This window comes from Carassius auratus, chromosome 15 (genome assembly GCF_003368295.1).
Source record: "Carassius auratus strain Wakin chromosome 15, ASM336829v1, whole genome shotgun sequence".
NCBI lineage: Eukaryota > Metazoa > Chordata > Actinopteri > Cypriniformes > Cyprinidae > Carassius > Carassius auratus.
In genome coordinates, this window is record NC_039257.1 from 23,223,665 (window position 1) to 23,243,733 (window position 20,069).

The 20,069-nt window shown below is 37.6% G+C and overlaps 1 protein-coding gene across 9 annotated transcripts in view; it reads right to left on the reverse strand.

Moving 5' to 3' along the window:
- The window catches only part of dock10 (dedicator of cytokinesis 10), a 102,883-nt gene that overhangs the window by 35,802 nt on the left and 47,012 nt on the right, over positions 1-20,069 (reverse strand). For 8 of the 9 annotated variants that reach the window (XM_026282959.1, XM_026282964.1, XM_026282958.1 and 5 more), the window contains exons 2-8: positions 10,849-10,968; positions 5,659-5,748; positions 4,805-4,887; positions 3,007-3,079; positions 2,748-2,888; positions 1,832-1,966; positions 1,547-1,733 (exon numbers count right to left, since the gene is read on the reverse strand). In XM_026282959.1, the coding sequence (XP_026138744.1) occupies positions 1,547-1,733; positions 1,832-1,966; positions 2,748-2,888; positions 3,007-3,079; positions 4,805-4,887; positions 5,659-5,748; positions 10,849-10,968 (829 nt within the window). Of the gene's footprint in view, positions 1-1,546; positions 1,734-1,831; positions 1,967-2,747; positions 2,889-3,006; positions 3,080-4,804; positions 4,888-5,658; positions 5,749-10,848; positions 10,969-17,612; positions 17,789-20,069 lie in introns of those variants that run through there. The other variant, XM_026282960.1, reaches the window with a different exon arrangement.

Genomic DNA, 20,069 nt, shown 5'->3' on the forward strand with positions numbered 1-20,069 from the left:
AACCTTTAGAGAGTTCCTCTTCAATATATGACTTCATAGCCTCAGCTTCCGGTTGAGATAGGGGAAAAACCCTTGCCATGGGACAATGTGAACCATGTTGGAGATTGATGGCACAGGCACCTGTTCTATGAGGAGGTAGTTGGAAAAGTTTGATCTTGCTGAAGGCCTCTGTGGTATTCAGCAGGGAGTTGAAACACAGGCGTGACATCCTTCTCCTCTCTGACGTGAGTAGCGTTGAGCCAATTGTGATGGCAGGACTCTGACCACTGAATAATCTGTCCTCTGGACCATGAAATACAGGGGTTGTGCTTCTCTAGCTAGGGATGATAGGGGTTCGTGGAGATTGAAATATGAAGAGGCGGATAGATTTGGTGTGAAATTTCCAGAAAGGAGATTTAGAAAATGATGACAGATCTAATAGAAAATGATGTGAATTAGGGAGATTATCAGATGATCTATCTGAAGGATTTGTGAGATCACTTGTAGAGCCTATTAAGAGCTTTTTACACACACAACAGTTCCTTAGCAGATAATGTAGACAAATAGACAAATCTTACTACATTAAATTTGGTGTTTCAAACCGGTTTCAGGAGAACAATATACAATAAATAAATTAATGAAGTCCTCAAGAGACAGCTTTGCATAAAGAATTTGTTAAATGTATTTATTGTATCTTCCTATGCATTTTTTAAAGTAACTTAACACTGAAAGTAATAAAGAATCATTTGAAGATTTTCTATTTGATTATAAAATCACACCTTCTTCATCTTTAAATTAAAATCCTTGAAAATATGTGGCCTCATTTTGGGGGAGGCTCTTGTTTTGAAAAAGACCCAGAGTACTGTGGATCTTATAGGCCAATTTCCATGTTGGACATAGATCTGAAGTTGCTTTCCAAAATCCTTGTGCTATGGCTGGAGAAAATACTTCCTTCTATCATTACTGGAGGCCAAACAGAGTTCATCAAGGGTAGACGTTGCAGTCATAATATTACGCCTGTTTCACACATGATCCGAACGCAGCACGTACAGAAGCCCACTGTGCTTTAACATTAGATGTGTTTACAGTGCACGAGCGTGTTGTTTGAGTAAAGGTGTTGTTCTCTGACCACCAGCTTTTTGCACAGATGCAGGTGTCAGGTTCTCCTTCACACGAAATCACATCCTGTGCAGTGCATTTCACATAAAACATTTACCTTATCATTTAGACCACTTTAGTTATTCTTGCAACTCCTGGTAAGTGTTTTAGTTTTCTTTGCTTTGTCAAGAGCTTAATAGGATGACTGTGAATAACTTATGGAAAAATTACTACACTTTAATTCAATGTGTGCGTCATAGTAAAAACAGAATTGGTGCAGAAATGATCATTGCACTGATCCCTTCAATGCATTTTCTGTGCCGCATCTCAATGCATGGAAAAAAATCCATGGTGCATATACAGATCATAGGTGAAACAGCATTAGACAACTTTTAATCGTCATTGACCTTTCTTGCAAATGCAACATTGACACACATCATTCGTTCTGTACTTGTCTGTAAGCCCTCACCCTGTCTGCTGTCGCTCAGGTCCGTGCTCTTGCGATCCAGAGCCGGGCCGTCCGGAGGGCTGATCTGCAGGATGCGTGTGAGAGTGTTGATCCAATCGTCCATGTCTTGCTCGTTCTCAGCAGCCAGGACAAAATATGTCACTTCGTTCATTTTCAACTCAAAGGCGTGTTTCCTCAGCCGGTTATTCTGAGGGAACCCAGAAACCAGAATAAATATCAGTTGCTGGTCACCTCAAGGTTATTAATGTATGCTGAACCGCTTTAAAAACGTATATCTTTACTGACCTGAACCACCCCGGTGCACGAGTCCAGAAATATACAGCCTTTAGGCTCTTTTGATATTTTCTCATCTTTATAGAAGTTCATGATGTAAGAGTTGTCAGATAGTTGAGTCAACTGAAAATACCTGCGCTTGAAGGACTGGGAAAACACAAGCATCAAGAAAGTCAAAAACAAGCAATGGCCAATCAGCAATATTTTTCACTCCAGTAGTTCTTCTGATAGCATCGAATTTGTGAATGAAATAAAATGAATAAATGAAAATAAATGAATGAAAATTTGATGAATTTAGAGAAGAGAGAAGTCTACCATACTAGAAAACACAGTCTGGCCTAATGAAAGTATCAGTGCAACTATGTAAGTACTCAGTTCATCCAAGAGTTTCTTCATCAGATCTGGAGAAATGTAGCACTGCATCAGTGTCTCATCAATGGATGCTCTGCAGTGAATGGGTGCCGTCAGATTGAGTCCAAACAGCTGATAAACACATCACAAAAAAATAAAAAAAGTCCATAATCCATAATAACACTTCCTCCGGTGAAGAAGTGCATTTTCTTGATCTGTGCAGATTTCTCTCCTGATTCAGACCAAACACTTTTTCACTGGAGGAAGTGTTATTATGATTATAGACTCTATGTGTTTGAGTTAAAAACATCTTAATGCTGGATGTGTTTCAGGTTTTGTCTTCTCCAGATGTTCTCTGATGGACTGGAGTGCTATGGATTATTGTGATGTTTTTATCAGACTCTCATTCTGACGGCACCCATTCACCGCAGAGCATCCATTGACGAGACACTGATGCAATGCTACATTTCTCCAAATCTGATGAAAAAACGAACTCATCTATGTCTTGGTTGGGATTTTTCATTCTTTTTAAATGATCACACGTCAAATGCAGATGTGTGAGAGATGTGCATCTCACCCGGACGGTGATACTGTTGTTGACAGTGCTGTTAAAGTTTCCTTTATAGAGCCAGCCGGACTTAAAAACCCCGATTCCCCCTGCACCTCCACTTCCTGCTCCACCTCCTCCTCCTTTAGACGACGACAGAGACGTGGTGTCCTACACAATAAATAAATCAATAAAAAATATTATAAAGTGCATTTGCGAATTTAACACTCTCCAGGTTCACTTTATTTATGAATCTTTGTGTAAATTCAGCTTGATGCGTGGTGCTGACCTCATCTTTGTCCACGTCTTCATGGTCGATCTCGAAGGAGTGCGAGGGCAACTTCTCTGATTTACACAGCTTCCTATCAGGCAGAAGAAATACAGAGAGACGAGTTTGTGATTAATACCGGCACCTTCTAACATTTTCAGGAAGGCAGAAATATACATCATATCATATCTCTTTTGAATATTTTTATATATTTCAAAAGAGATGTTTCATGAATCACTACTCCCATTCATTCAGAAAACAAAAGCGTCAGTGACAAGGCTGTGAATACACTACAATCATCAGTGTGCTGATAAATCCTGCTCTCCTACTGAAAGAGGTTGTATTTTCCACATCACGTGGTGCTTTCACTCCTTTCAGTCAGCTTTACTCTGACAGGACCCCACACAGGTGCCCTTTCTGCTGCCTGCCTCAGTGCTCTTGAAAAGCAGAGCTCTTTGTGTCTGTCCTGTGTGTCAGAGACAGTTTATCCAGCACACACACAGACACACACACACACACACACACACACACTTTCTCTGCTCTGAGCTGCTCTCAGTTCACAGCACCAGTGCTTTCGTCCCGTGTGTGTTGTTGTTATTGTTAGACTGCACATCTGGACATGTACAAATACAATCACAGGATCTTTATTTATTCACCTGTTTACTGCAGTTAAAACTATTATATTTAAGGAATTTGTTATCTTGTTACTTTCTTCTGTTGGAGATTGTTGTTATAAACTACAGCAGTGTTAGTGCCGATCTATCAACACAATAACATTCATACGGCTCTTTGTAAGAAATAATAATATATTTATACTGATAAAGCATTGTTGTTAAATAACTGTGTCAAATAATTGAATATGTTTAATATAATATTGCAAAGTGATGATGACATAATTTCAATAAATCTCCTGCAATGTTGAAGTGATACAGTTTTTGACTGTGGAGCATTTTCTGATTTATTTTTTCTAATAAACTTGACCTTTTCTTTCAGTTACTGGCAGTGTTGGGAAGATTACTTACCCTATTTAAAATGTAATACGTCTTGTAACTATTTCAGATTCTTTATTAAAATAATGTAACTTATTACATGTGATTATCTTTTGATCATTAATTCACTTTAGTTAAGATTACAATAATATCCTCAAAACCATACTTCACCTCTTTTTACTTTGAGATCGTTCTGAGGTTAATGCAATTTGGGAAAGAACTCAATTATATCTGTATGTGTGTGAAAATATTAAGATGTGACCCCTTTTGTATTTGTATCTTTTTCATAAGTAACTGTAATTTAAAGACACTTTTCTCAGTAACTGTAACAGATTTGAGTTACATTTATTTAGGGTAACACTTTATTTAAAGGTGTCTCTGTTACACGTTACATGTACCTTATACTATAATTACAATCAGTTAAGCATAATTACATCAAAGTAACACTAAACCGAATCCTAAACCTAACCATATAGTAAATGCATGTAGTTAACTAAGTATAATGACTCTGTAACAATGACACCTTAAAATAAAGTGTAACATTATTTTGTTTCATGCAACTGTTTAATCCCAAACACTGGTTACTGGATCTTCTTCAAGTTTAATCACACCCGAATATGAAGAAGAAGCAACAAATATATACCACAAATACATTTTCTACTGGTTATCGCTTCGGAAATGTGCTCCTCATTTGCATAAAGTTAAACATTATGCAAGGTCGGTTCTGTTTTGTCTTTGTCAAGCAAGGCACTTATTTTTGAATGACTAGATTAGATTTTTTCTTTCCCACATTAAAATCCTCATCTGTAAGAGAGATGAGTGAGCTGTACCTGGGCAGCGTGCGGTAGTCCCCTGCATACTCTTCATACTGATACTGGATCACATGCAGCTGAGAGTTGTAATACTGACAGGCCTGTAGAAGAAGAAGAAGAAGAAGAAGTAGAAGAAGAAGAAGAAGAAGAAGAAGAAGAGACAGAGGTTCATCTACTGGAGCAGCTGAATGAATGACAAAAAACATTCCCTGCACTTCAAACACCCTTCAGAAGTGTATCATTTATGACCGCTTGAATATTAAATATGTTTGATGTAAATTCCAAAGGCTAAACGTTTCCTAAACAACAAATAAGCAAAAATAAAACAGTTCTACAGTTTTCCCACCTGACAAATGAACAAGAATCTGTTACTAATGTTTAAAAGAATTGTAAGCAGTTGATAGGTTCTGCACCCAAACATGCTCCTTAATGAAACAGACACGCACCTCAGACTACATTATTCTTCTACTATACACTATTTTAGTACATAATGTCCCGTCAGGTTCAGAACCACTGGAAACGGAAATGTATGTGAAACTTTTGACGGTTCAAGGATAAAAATGAGGAGATAATATTAAAAATATCTACTCTTGTGTTGTTCTGTGTGTTAACGGAAGTATTAGTAAGAAATCTGGATGACATAAGTGTGAGTAAATGACGACAGTTTTCATTCCTGGCTGATGTTTCTCTTAAACTAAACTAAGTACTGTTTTATGCCAAAAAACATTAAAAATACTTAATCTTTGATTATGCATTGCTAAGGACGTAATTTAGACAACTTTAAATGCGATTTTCTGAAGATTTGTGCACCCTCAGATTCCAGATTTTCTAATGGTAGTATCTCAGTATTGAGAGTTATGATCTGAAGTCACCTGTCTGACCAGCAGACATTCAGCGTGTGTGTCGGCTCCCTCGGGGACAGTGGACTTCAGCGTTCTCCGCTCCACAGGAACAGTGGACACCTGGAGACACACAAACACAAGAGATGAAAACTGTCTGACCCTCACTTCAACAAGAAGCTGCTGGAGCAAGACGTGTGAGTGTGACGATGAAGTCAGAAGACTTTTTCAACAGAATCATCTCTGCTTTTTCTGTCATTCTTCAGAGCACCGAGCTGATCATGTAAGCAGTCGACACAGTGATATTTGTGCCCATTACTCTGATTTCAGATGTAAACAGAGTAAGCTGTGTTCTGCTGGTTTACTGAAGTGCAGATGCATGATATGTGACAGGAGAGCATCCAAAAAATTAGACTTTTTCTTGACCCGAGACATTTTTGTAAAAATGTTCTCATCCCATGCAGCTAAAGAATAAGTGGCACAGCCGTAGAAACTTGAAATATGAGAATGAGTCTCTGCAAGTTTCCCGCTGACATTTTGTAACACCTTTAATGCTTTATTTAACATCACAACTCAAAAAACAGAGAATATGGTAGTAATCCACTGAGTTTCTCATATTTGTTGCTTATTCTTCACATACATGTGTGATTTGACCTTGAATAACATCCAATATTCCAGTAACAACTTTTTATTAAGACTAAATCATCTGAAGAACGTGTATTGAGAACGACACTGAAGGAGATAAACTCTTCTGGCATCAAATAGGGACTTTTCCTCTAGAAAAGGCCACAGAAATATTTAATTATTTTTTTCCCCCTTCTGGGAAAGAACCAAATATTTTTTAGACTTGTTAGGGCAATTTACTTGCATTGATGGGATAATTTACATGCACTGGTAAATTCAATAAATTGATCTTTGGTAGTTATCAGTGTATTGGTTTGCGCAATGCTGGCAAAAAATGCCATTAAAATTTATAAAATGCCCCAGAAATTCAAGATATGGGTGCAAAAATATGAGTTCTTGTTTTAGTTCTGCAATATCACACAAGCAAGAATGTGGTGGTTACTGGCGGTTTTAATTTAGTTTCATATTTAAAAAATATGACCTTTTAATAATGTGATTTTTAATACATTAATCTAGGAGAATTATGTATGCAGTTGTAATTGCAATGTAAATGCATTCATTTCACCTGAGCTGAATAAAGCAGTCTGGGTAAAAACATCTAAACATCTTCCAGCTCATGTGCCAATTCTGCTCGGCAAAGTTGATATTGGTTTTATTCGATTGGTGCATGTCTAGGGCTGGGATAAACGATTATTTTTTAAACGATTAATCTAGCGATTAATTTTTTCAGACCGATTTGATTTCGATTATCTCCCCATTAATTGACTACTAACAATTTATACATGTTGATTTAGATATCTGAATGAAAAAAAGCATGAATTCCTTAACATTGCAATATATGTTTATTGCTCTTAAAATTACAAAATAAAAGACTGACTAAGAATGCATTACTTTGCACTTGTATAGAGATAGCGTTCAATAAAACCTTGAAGACTTGAAAACACATAGCTTACTGAAACAAGCTTACTGAACACGTAGGGCCTAGCTTACTGAAAAAAGTTCTTCTTTCAGATGAAAATAACAACAACTTGATGTCTAGCATTCAATAAAAATGGTCACCCAAAATACTTGTTTAGAGCAATTGAAAGAATACAGTACCCAATGTAAACTTGAGGGCTTTAAGCTAATACAGAGAGTGCTTTTCCACTAAAAATGAAAAAAAAAATTGAACAGTGGGAGCCAGCAGCCTGTCATAGAGAAAAAAAAAATATCTGAATGCTCCACGTGAAACTTTGGCGTTCCACCCTTTTTCTATCGTGTCTAAAGATTTTGGTTAATATGCACGAGGGAGAGAGAGAGAGAGAGAGAGAGAGCAAGACAGCGCTCGTGTAGTTTGAAGACTGTGAGTGTGAGAGCGCGTGTGAAACTTTGGTGTTTCGCCCTTTTACTATCGTGTTTAATGATTTCGATTTTATTAATATGCACAAGGGAGGGAGAGAGCAAGAAGCGCTCGTGTTGTTTGAAGACTGTGAGTGTCAGGCGCAACAGATCAATCACCGATCAAATAAGGCTTTGACAGCCGCCAAAAAAAAAAAAGATCAATGCAGAAAACCCCCTGGATTGGTTATATAACGTTGGACAGAATGGTGATCCGGCCATTGCGTATATTCAGCGCACATAAGGTAAATGTTTTGCAAACGTTTTTTAGAGAAATAAAAACAGATCGACGAATCGATGCGCATATTTTGCGTCGACGTATTTTTTGCGTCGACGTCATCGATGACCTCCACGCATTGTCTGACGCGATGCATGTCTTATATTGCTTATTATTCTTATTTGATTTAGAATTGAACTTGATTCAATTTAAATTGTTAATTCACCCCAAAAATTTTATTCTGTCATGAATAACTCACCCTCATGTCGTTCCAAAGCCGTAAGACCTCCGTTCATCTCCGAAACACGAATTAAGATATTTTCGATGAAATCCGAGAGCTCTCTGACCCTCCATAGACAGCAAGGACATCAGGGTGAGTAATTCATGACAGGATTTTTTTTTTTTTTTGGTGAACTATCCCTTTAAGAATTTTTTTTTTCTCATTAATGGAAAATTTGTGGTAAGTGTGTGTCACTGATGGTAAAAGATTATCATTACTTAAATGCTTAAAGTTTATGTCATGATTTTATGTGGAACAAGGTCTTTGTCCATCTATCTATATTATAAAATATCTATATCTACCTTATTAATCCTTTGCTTTTGCATAAAGATCTTGAAATCACTTTCTCATAACAAAACAGAAAGGCACAAGATGCAACCCTCCTGAACACCAAATATACTATTGAAATGTATCTTAGTTATATTTTAGTTACATATGCCTCGTCTTTCGAGATGAGCGTGACTGTCTAAACTGGAATCAGATCATGAGTTTTCCGTTTAGTGTCTTTAATCCTGTCAGAGTCGTTTTACATGTTGCTTCATGGAGTTCTGGAGAGAGAATAATCTTAGTTTCATTTGCGTGCAAAGCTGATTTTTAGTCTTGTGCTGTTAACTTTGAAAAAGCTGCTCAGCACAACTGTCTTCTCACTGCAGCACACTAAAAGCAAAGCGACACGGACAAAAGTGCAACATTGTAGCACAATATACCATGTGGAAATACATTATGATTGTTATTTTCTATCAGGCCTGTATTTGTGCTCAGTCTGTAGAGCTGCTGGCAGAACTGTTATTGTGGAAAGCATAAAACACATAAAAAACGAATGTTAGGATTTACTAAAGACACGCTGAGATATGAGCAAAGAAAGGGGGTAGACATACTTATTTCTGCACCCTGCCTTATTGCATATGCATTTGTAGGAGTTTACCTTTCAGATGCAATATTTATGAGAGGAGAGTATTTCAATAAATCATTTACCACCAGTCAGTATTTACGCCATTACTAAGTGCCCCCCAAAAAGCACATTTTAACCCATTTGTGCATGGGTTGTTAGCAGATTACACACACATGATTGTTGACTCGAGCTAATTAGCGCTGCTCTTGGTGGATTGTGTTGGTCATTATGGAACGGATCTGCATCTGTTTTCTTTACTTTGCACATTGTCAGTAAAACACCCACAGAACTTTCCACTTCTATTTGTGCTTTTATGTGATTGCGGTCTCAAACTAATTTGTTCTCACTCTGCAAGCGTTCACACCTCTCTCTAGTACGAGACATAGAGTTAATTCATCTTTTGTTTTATTCACCTTTATTTCTTGCCAGAGAAAGAGTGCGGCCCATTTTCAAGCCAGTAGTTAAATCAGAGATGTTCGTATTATGGAGAGACAACTTCAGCGATTGGAGAAAGTGTAATGACCGGCTGGGGTCACATGTGCCTCGATCAGAAGACATCAATCAATCACACATAAAACATGACTTAGTCTTTGCCTTTCTAATGCACTTTATAGATGCGTGTTTGTACGTGAAATTAAATCTGTTCATCATATAAAGCAATTGCATCTCTCCACAATACTTTCTATTCATATGGATTGACACCTTTTTGATGCTTGTGACCCTAGGTTTTGATTACCTGGACTGGCATACACTGTGTATTGAAGATAAACCAAAGTTTCTGTCGTCAGCAAGTCATTTCCTATGGTGCCTGTAGTTAGTGCAGTCAGAGGAAAGACTGCAACATCTGGCTCAGCCGTCTCTCGAGTTTTCTGCGTGTGTCAGCATGACATCAGAGCAACATTACTCATCTCAAATGAGCCTGCTGTTTGAGCATATCACAGAAATGAAGTGCTAACAACTGAATTCTACCTGACTCTAAATTATCTGTGATTTAAAAAAAGCACTTCGAAAAGATATGAACATAATCTGAGAGTATATTCAGCGTATTAAAGTCTCTCCTCCATTGACATTCATTTAAAAAAAGTGTCTCTCATCTCTTCCCCAGTCAACCGCAAGAAGTTTTTTTTTTTTTTGGTATTTTCTTTCCCAACCTTAGAGGCTCTGCTTTAATGAAGATGTGCGGTCGGGGAAGATGTAGCTTCCCCAACCACATGTGCTTTTATTTTGGAAAATTACGCAGTACTTTCCACACAATGACTGTTTATAGTGACCATGTCCATCAGTCTCCAAAAATATAACACAAGTTGTAATATATCCACAGCAACAGTTCCACCGTCCACCAGAAGAGGTCCCAATCACATCTGACGTGGACTCGAGATACGCTGCATCTGGAATTCATTAACGCTGTGTGTGTGTATATTCACTGTATCTACTGCCGGTTTCTCTGGATTATTTAGCTTGATTGCTGATTTGTTGGCCTGTCTTTCTCCATCTTTCATCATGAACACAGTAATACGAGGTGTTATGTTAGTGTGTGCCCACTCAGAAGTCGCACTAGCCGTATTTATATTTGTGCAATGTTAAGCCCAGATCTGTGAAAGAGGATGTGGTCAGAAAGACCTCGGCTGTTTTCAGTTTTAACGCATGCACGCAGTCATTCAACACTTACTTCATGACTCTTTGTACATTCCCACACCTTTCAAAAAAGACCCTTTTTTAGAGCACTTTCTGAATGTCAGAAACACACACACATCATCGTGAGATGTGAATGTGTGGATGCCACAGATCCGCACAGGCAAACACTCGCACACGAAGAGAGAGCGAGGCACTCACGGTGAAGTCGAGGTCTGGGAACAACAGGAGATCTTGAAGAGGATCTTCTCTGAGCTCAGGCTCCAGCTCCGAAATCACCGCCTCGTAGTCCAGAGGGTCGATCAGTTTGGGCTTCTCATGCTGGGACATACAGAGAAAAACATCATCACCAACAATATCAGAATGCAAGAGTGTCAGTGACACTGATTTTACATTTGTACCGAGTGTTAAAACTGCTTAGAGGGGTCAGCTGATGCGATTTCAAGTTTTCCTTTCTCTCTGGAGTGTTACAAACTCTTAGAGCATAGATAAGATCTGTCAAGTCTCAAACCCAAAGAGATATTCTTTATAACAGTTAAGATTCGTCCAAGACTTCTTCGTTTAAACACGCCCCCACATCTCTACATCACTATGTGGGAAGATTTGCATGACACCGCCCAGATGTTCACGGAAAGAAAGAGAGCGTAACTTTTATTCTGGCTGTGGTTTTGTTTCCTCCGCCGCCGTGTCGTGGAGATGCTGTGTGTTTCTAAATATGGTGAGGGGCGTAACATTTCCATCACATGCTTGAGGTATTCAGCCAATCACAATGCACTGGACAGCTAGCCAATCAGAGCACTCCTTGCTTTTCAGAATGATGAGCTTTGTAAAAATCAATGTGTTTCAGATGGCAGGGCATAGAGGAGAAACAATAGTGTAAAATATGAAGAACCCTACACATAAAAGCTAGTGTCAGTGTGATAGTGAACCCTAAACACATTGCATTCACCAAATACACCAAATAAAGTGATTTTTAGCCTCGTCATATGACCCCTTTAGATGTATCTTTGTATGCGCTTGCTTCATCTTTGATGATGAAGAGTGTAAATCAGGGTAACCAGCAACACATTACTGGTCTCTTTGTTTCAGGCACAACAATGCAACCAATGACCAAAAGTATTGAAATAAATAAAAATACTATACTTCACAAAACTTCTGATGGTGAAGCTTTAAAGTGGAATTAAATCCACTTCAGAATAAAGCTACACGCATGGAAAACATCCTTCACATCAGTCAAATATGAACCTGAAACAACGTTTATAAGTAGGGGTGCTCCGATCACGATCGGCCGATCGTTAATGCGCATCTCCTCAGTAAAGCCGGTTTTCTAATCAGCGGTTAATTCCATCAGGTGCGTGATTTCACATAGAGCAGCTGTTACTACACAGAGCCGTTGTTAACTGAGAAGATGGGCCAATAAACGCTGAAAATTAACGTGATTTGCGCATCTTCTCTATTAACAACGGCTCTGTTTAGTAACAGCTGCTCTATGTGAAATCACGCACCTGATGGAATTAACCGCTGATTAGAAAACCGGCTTTACTGAGGAGATACGCATAACGATCGGCCGATCGTGATCGGAGCACCTCTATTTATAAGTACAAAGATTCAGTAGACTGAATGATGAAAGGACATGAGCGATGCTCTTCCCAGATTTCTCAACTAAAAAAACCCACTGTAAACAGATCAACCCTTGTGCATATAAACTGAACTGTAAGGTTGTGTATGCTCTATTAAGGGAAATCACATTGTCCATTCAGAAAGTACCCAAGATGACACAGACTGATTCATGCTTTGTTTCAGATCCTCTTCTGCTGTGTCAGGTTGAGCAGACACAGACATTTTCAGGTCATGTTTGATTGGGTTCCAGTCTGATCTCTGACCGGGCCACACAAGCCCTAAACTACTCTTGGTTTGTCTCATCTGTAGGGTCATTAGCTCTCGGGATCATGTGTTCATCAAGGATATGTCCTTCTACCCTGACCAGTTCCCCAGAAAACCACCATCCTTCACCATCACACGGTTGTGTTTCAGGTGATAAGCAGTGCTTCGGTTCCCTTTGAAACAAAAATAATGGCTTTATACAACAATTTCTTCTCTTCCGTGTCAGTATTCACCGCATGTTCACAACAATACCATGACACACAAGAAGCATTCTTGTAGTTACAGTAATGTGACATTTCAGTGTTTTCTTTAAAAACAAACCCCAAGGGTTTCACAATCATGAAAATATGAGATGCAGAGTGTGGGAAAAGACAATATTTAAAGCAGTGGTTTCTAAGTCATCAGCTCATTAGCTGAGAATCCAAGACCTTAAACTGGTTTGTGAGACAAAGGAGACGTTCAAAATGTACCGTGACAGTCAAATGAAGGGTTTTGGAAGGAAGTGTCTAATCTGATTTCACTTCTGGTCACTTGTAATCACTTCTTAACACCCACCAGAAACAGAAGCTGTTCAACCCTGTCCCCAACATTACGAATAATAAAACAGTTCATTTTTTCTTTGTGGTAAAAAATATTTATATATCTATATATCTATAAGTGTAGCCATTTTAATCACAAACATAATGAAATGGAAAGATGATGATCAATGAGCCAGAATAACAAAAGACCCATCATATAACCAATGGGAGAAACTGTAAGCCTCAACACAGCAGATGGAAACTCCAACTATTAGTTAAAACTACCTTTTCAACAGGTACCTTTTATTAAAAATAAAACACTCCTTCCAAATCTTTAATCAAAACATGAACATGCCACTTCTCTGAAGTATGAGGGCTGTCCTCTAAAGCAAGCTGTCACTCAGGTGAAATTACTGCAGCAATTACAACAAGGATCGAGAACCATCATCCAGACAATTCCCCCTTATGTTTTATGAGTTCATTTTTCAACCCAAACACTGAGCTGAGACTGCTGGGAGAGGAAGCTGGGTTGATAATGGATCATCATCAGTAACCCAGTGGTGCAGGATTGGGAATGTGGACGGGAACGAGAGCATGCATGACCCCCAAGCTCAAACACAAACAGCTCTCTGTGAGACTATCTGACAGGAATATGTGTGGCAGATAACTGAAAACTAAAGCAGACAGAAAACTTTACCTGGAACTGAAACAGACATCCTTACAGTTTACAGAAGCTCTAAGAGGCCTTGGGATTTGGTTATTTTTCTTTATTTTTTTTCTTTCTTATACTTTTGTGATCACAACTTAATTTTCACATAATATCAACTTAATAAAAGTTGTCTTCTCATTATCACAAACTCATTTTCTTTTGATGTCGATATGACGAAATGCCATATACAGTGTTTGTGTTAAAGTGAGATGCATATAGTAGTAAACAATACTACACGTCACTAACATAGCATACTGTAGATGATAAACGAGAAGTGAACTCAGAATGAGGAGATTACGCAGCGTGTTTATGGAGTCTGGGAAAAGTTATCTTTCAGTACATCGAAAGCAGCTTGAAACTGTTCAAGAGATGGCAGTTCAGTGCCAACAATCTCCTGTGCTGTTTTTCCAACACGCTGAAGGGCTTTTTGTCAGCTTTGCACCGGACTTGACTGTCATCAAATAAGATGCTCTTCACAGCACATCTGTGAAAGATGACCGACCACTTCTGAGGAAGGTCAGCTCTCCGTAGTCTTCTCTGGGGCTGTCCCCTAATAGTCAACTAATCGTTAGTCAACCACAATGTTATTAGTCGCTTAGTCACAGAAATAATTAGTAAAAATCCACTGAAGTCACACAGTGGGTGATGGACAGATCATTAACGGTCTGCAGGATGGATCACTTACTCTTAAAATAGTCCCTCAGTTTTGCTCATATAGATAGGTGTACTACATCTTTCCAATCTGTGAAGACTGCGTTTATTTGTGTGCGCTCACAATACCGCGCTTTTGTACAATAATGAATGCAAACACCATGCGCTTTCTGCTGTCTCGGTCTCTATGAACTTTAGAAACTCCATGTGTATCTTTGCCTTACAGACATTATAATATATATCTATAGAGAGTGAAATGTCTGTTTATAAATGAACCGATTCAAATGGAAACTGATATTCTCAGATGATGTATCTGTCTGAAAGATGCATACAGGCACGTCCACTACTGCGGAGGCGATGAGTCAGTGTCGCCCAATTCATCTCTTAAACCCAAAACAAAGAAAGCACTAGTTTATCAAAGTATTAAAACGTTAATGCGGCCTCCTTACTGTTTTTCCCTGACACATTCATAATCATTACTTCTGCCAGTGTGCTGTGGAAAGCTTTATGCGTGTATTAGAGCGCATATTAAGCAATGCAGGCAACTAAAACGCTCATTATAATGATTTAAATGGATTCTTAATAAACATGTGATTAGTCGACTAATGCTTCAACTGAACGACTACGAGTCGAGCCGAAAGCAGAGGCACCAGGAGAGCTCATCTGTGATGCTGACTCCCAGAAACATACAGTTACTCCTCATGCATCTGAAATGAAATCATATTAGAGTAATTCACTGTGTTTATGATTTTGATTTGTCATGCAGGCTATCTGACTAGGACCTAAACACACTCATGATTTCTCGTGATCATTACTGCTTTATTTGGTCACACTTTAATCCAATTCTTACTATTAACAAACCATTAACTCTGGCCTCAATAAACTCATAATCTGCTGCTTATTAATAGTTAGTAAGGTAGTTGTTAACTTTAGGTATTGGGTAAGATTAGAAATGTAGAATATGATCATGCTTTACAGGTACAAACAGCCAATATGTTAATAATGGGCACACTAATAAGCAGCTAGTTAAAGTTAGCATTGATGAAATGTTCATTCAGCATGATACGTTTGAAGGAGATCCTCTCACAAGTGAGGAGAGGGAGAAGCATATCAATACACGCTCCTTCCCTTCGGACTGTGCCTAGCTCCTCGCACTTTTACGAAGTAAAAAGCTCTCAAAAAACAAACAAACAAAAAAACATAAAAAAAATTTATATACTGATTTTTTTTTTCATGAAGTAAAAACCCTTTTAAATCTCTTTTTCCCAAATAAACCAGCATACCCACATCAGACACTGACAGCAGCGGTTAATATCAGTGCCTTCAGTTATAAATCGGCTTTAAACAGGAGAAATCAAACTGACAGCGCAGTCTGAGACTTGTGCAATGACAGAACTGTAATCTCAAGATGTCTATCATGTTGTTTATTTGGAAGTATATATAAAACCTACATTTTTAAACCTGTTCTGTGAGTCAAAAAAAATGCATATACATCTATATTAAGAAAATTAAAAAAGATGTATTTTTATTTGTTTGATTATGCAGTTGATATGGTAAAAAATAAATTAAATTCAAGTTTATTTGTATAGTGCTTTTCACGATATAAATGGTTGCAATGCAACGTTACAGAAAATGAAGTTTCAACAATATATTTAATAGTAGCTTATCAGTGGTAACTGTCAGTTAAAGTACATATGTCCAGAGAAATAAATTATTATGATGCAATCAAACACCTAGCAAAATAGTTCTGTATGTTGTTTCAGCATGCATCTCTTCTCAGGTGTAAAAAAATCTGTAATTCCCTAATTAATAAACAAACTAGTCGAAATATTTTGTAATTGACTGCATTATAAGAAAATTTTCATTTTAAATATATATATATATATATTTTTTTACATACCTAAAACCATATATCAGATCAGTAACTTCTCATTAATAAATGAATGTGCACAAATGCACCTAAGTTGCATGCATCTAAATGTCTAAGTTTTGTATGGTACCGTGGTTTAATATGTTATACATTTACCCCCTTTTTATAACTTAAAAAAAAAAAAAAAGATTATTTGAAATTATGAATTTTACAAGAATTTAGGGCTGCAAGATTGTGACAAAAACATAATGGTCGATTATTCCCTTGAAATTGCGATTATTAATTACAATTATCACAATTTACACTGAATGATGTTTATACCATTGTTTGATGCATGCCGTATTTTTACATGAAAATAAACAAGCTGAAAACACTGAAAAACCTTTAGTGCTTTTCTACAGTATAGTATTAAGCCCCAATTGTCAGATATACATCAGATTGGCTTCTTCTTTAAATAAAAAAAGTATAAATATGAATGGTATTATAATGTTATACTAAAATAAAAGATATGACTAAAATCATATCTTAAGAAGATCATAAATGGCCTCTGAATGATTAATTGCCCTGTTGAATGATTACGTAATTGTGGCATCCATTGTAATCGCGATTTGAAATGTGATTAATTGTGCAGCCCTACAACAACTAGTTTTTTTTTTCTTGTGATGCAAGATTTTTTTTTTTTCAACATTCATGATAAATTTTATTTCAATATATTATATGAAATGTGTAAGAACATATAAACTGATAATTACCAGTATTATCTCCACTGGAATCAACTACATTTAATTAAATTGACACTTTATTTTTACATTATATTTAGATTGTGACACTTATATCAGAGTATATAATAACGGATAGGTTAATTTAGCAAATTACTGAATTATGAATGTGGCTAGCGGTTGCTTGGGAACGATATCCACAAAAATAATCTCATAATCTCATCGTCAAGACAATATTATCCTCCGTAAAGTCAGGCTTTGGAGAACGAGAAACAATCCCTATTAGTAACACAACAGAGGAAAGTCTCTCTCCATAGCAAATACATATTACTGTCCATCAGCCAACGGCATGTATGTTAAAGAAACAATAAACACAAGGCTCATCTATAATTCACCAGTTATACTCAAACACTGAATAAAAGAAGAACCAACAGCACTCACACCTTTTATAAAAGAAATAAAGGGAAATTTCTCAAAAGCAAACTGTAATTGTAGGCAAATCTAAACCATACGAGAGCATCAGATGTTGGGTTAACTTCAAAATGCAACAGCCTGACGCGAGTGCAAACACACATCAGAAATGAATATATCATTCAGAAAGATGAAATACATACACAGCTCACTCGATTGCAGTCCGCCCGCACCCGCCTGCTTTTTGTCTTCTTCCGAAAAGTGATTTTACTCTTAAAACTCATAATTATGCATGAGTTCGCGTGTCCGCGCTGATATGCAGAGGTCACAGAGCGCTGACTTTAGCGAGAGAAGCAGAACTTTGCTGAGAGCAAGTGAAACCTGTCAGACGGAGCACGTGGTCGAGGGGAAGGAGACCTGCAGTGACATGTGACTTCAGCAGCAGAGACAGATGGAGAGCGACAATGGGTGTAAAACACATACATCAAAAGTGCATGGCTCACTCAGGGTTTATTTGAGTCCAAATGTGTTTTTATATTATCAGAGAGTAGATGGAAGTAGTGTAATGACAGCTGTGTGTATCTTCGAGTGTAGAGTAGAGAGAGAGAGACTGATGCTGTGTGTTGGCTGGCCAACAGAGTGTTGTAGGCATGATGTATTTTTGTAAGCCAAAACCCAGAAACGAGCTGCACTTTACCACTACCACTTCCAGTTCCCTCGTCCCAAAGTCAATGGGGTTTTGGTTAAATGCCTGACGTAAGGTCTGTGGTGAACTCAAGCTCAAGATATCTTCACAATTTATTCTCTGTCATCAGTGATGCCCAATCGTGCTTTTAAAGCTTTTGTCTTGAAAAAGCAGTTAAATGCGTCTTTTAAACATCATCAGATCGAACGTGTTAACACATCTACTCCCTAGCATGCTTTAAAGGCCTCGTCATGCTCTTAAAAACTAGTCTAACTCAAACTTTCAGTAAAAATGTCTCTTAAAGACAGGAACATTTGCTTAATAGATTGGTTATAGTCTACATTTAACTTTTTATTAGTGCTGGGCAATGATTAAATTTTGTCATCGCAATCAATCACATTACTGTCTTAGCACAATTAATCGCATTGTTATGCACAAAACTAATGATGCATTGAAAAGTAGTGTATTGTGCACTTTTGTCATTTAAAGGTTTCTGAGCGGCAAAAGCGATATATTGTGAGAGGGACGTGTGTTACCGTGTTCCATATGTCTCAAAATAATACACTGTAAAGTTAACTAAATGATGTACTCCGCTGTGTTGAGCGGGAGCGCTTCTCTGCTGTCTTCACGTACAATTATTCTATAGAACTTCCTATTTCCAACTTAAAAAATAATGATTACGAGCTTGTTGCATTCTTTTCTGTTAAAAATAACAGTGACTTGTGAATTCTGATGCTTAGCTTAAATAATTTGATCAGGAGCATCCACTCCTGTGACCCATGATTTCTCTGGATGTGTATTCAGAGCCAGTGAGCAACAGACTTTCATAATAATAAAAAACTGCGTTAACACGCGATAAAATAATTTTCGGCATTAATAATTTAATGCGTTAACGCAATAATAATGCGTTAAATTACCCAGCCCTACTTTTTACTTTTGCTGATTCTATTTAGGTTTTACATTTTTATATTGATGCAATTCTGTTGTCCACAGAGCTTTTTTTCTTAAATTATCCAAAAGCCAAAGGAAAAGCCCTATTGGGTTTTTGTCGAGGGGAACCACGGTGATGCTCACTTACGGGATGGCCTACAAACTAAAGATGATAAACTGCGAAAGGAATTATCTCCAATGGTCCAATACATTTATGGTAAAAAAAGACAATCAGGAATTGTTAAATTTCCAATACAGTCTATAGGTGAGATGCAATATGGTACTACTGTAGTTGTGTTTGTAGAGACTAGAGTCCTGACCTTCATGACTGACCAATCAGAATCAAGCATTTCATGGAGCCATGTAACAAAGATTATTAACACATAAGCCATACTGTACATTGTGAGGCCCTGAACTTTTCAGCATTTTTTTTTAAGTTTAATTAGGGGAAACATCTGCAGCATAAGGCCTACATAAGTTCAGTTCGTCCTTACAACATTGCTTTCGTGCATGAACCGTGCTTACTGTAAGTCTTCTTTATTTTATGCAAAGATGATAGTTATGGTGTTAGCTGTGGCAGTGAAACACAGCGGACTTCACTTCCTTATTTAAATGGTAAAACTGCTACTTTTTTATGTCAACCCATGTTCATTTAGACCATTAACCCCACTCTCGCATGCTTTTTCTTCAGCGAGCATGGCCTAAAAACACACACAACTTTCGCTGTCAGTCATTACTCGCTCTACTCTCTCTGTCTGCATCTAAGCTGTGTTCATTTTTTCCCCACTTTGACATATATTTGGCACATTAATTTGGACTGTATCGGCAGTGCGCACTTACACATGCATATCTTACTGATAGGATCAATCAAGCAGCCAGACACACACCACGATGGTTGGGTGTCCCACCTGTGGCTATTTATCTTCAAATAACAAGTAGAGAGGGGTGCAGCGGATCACAAAACCCACAACTCAGATCATATTGCATCATTATCATATATTTTGCGTAACAGACAGTGTTTGGAATAACGGCGTTTAAAAGGACG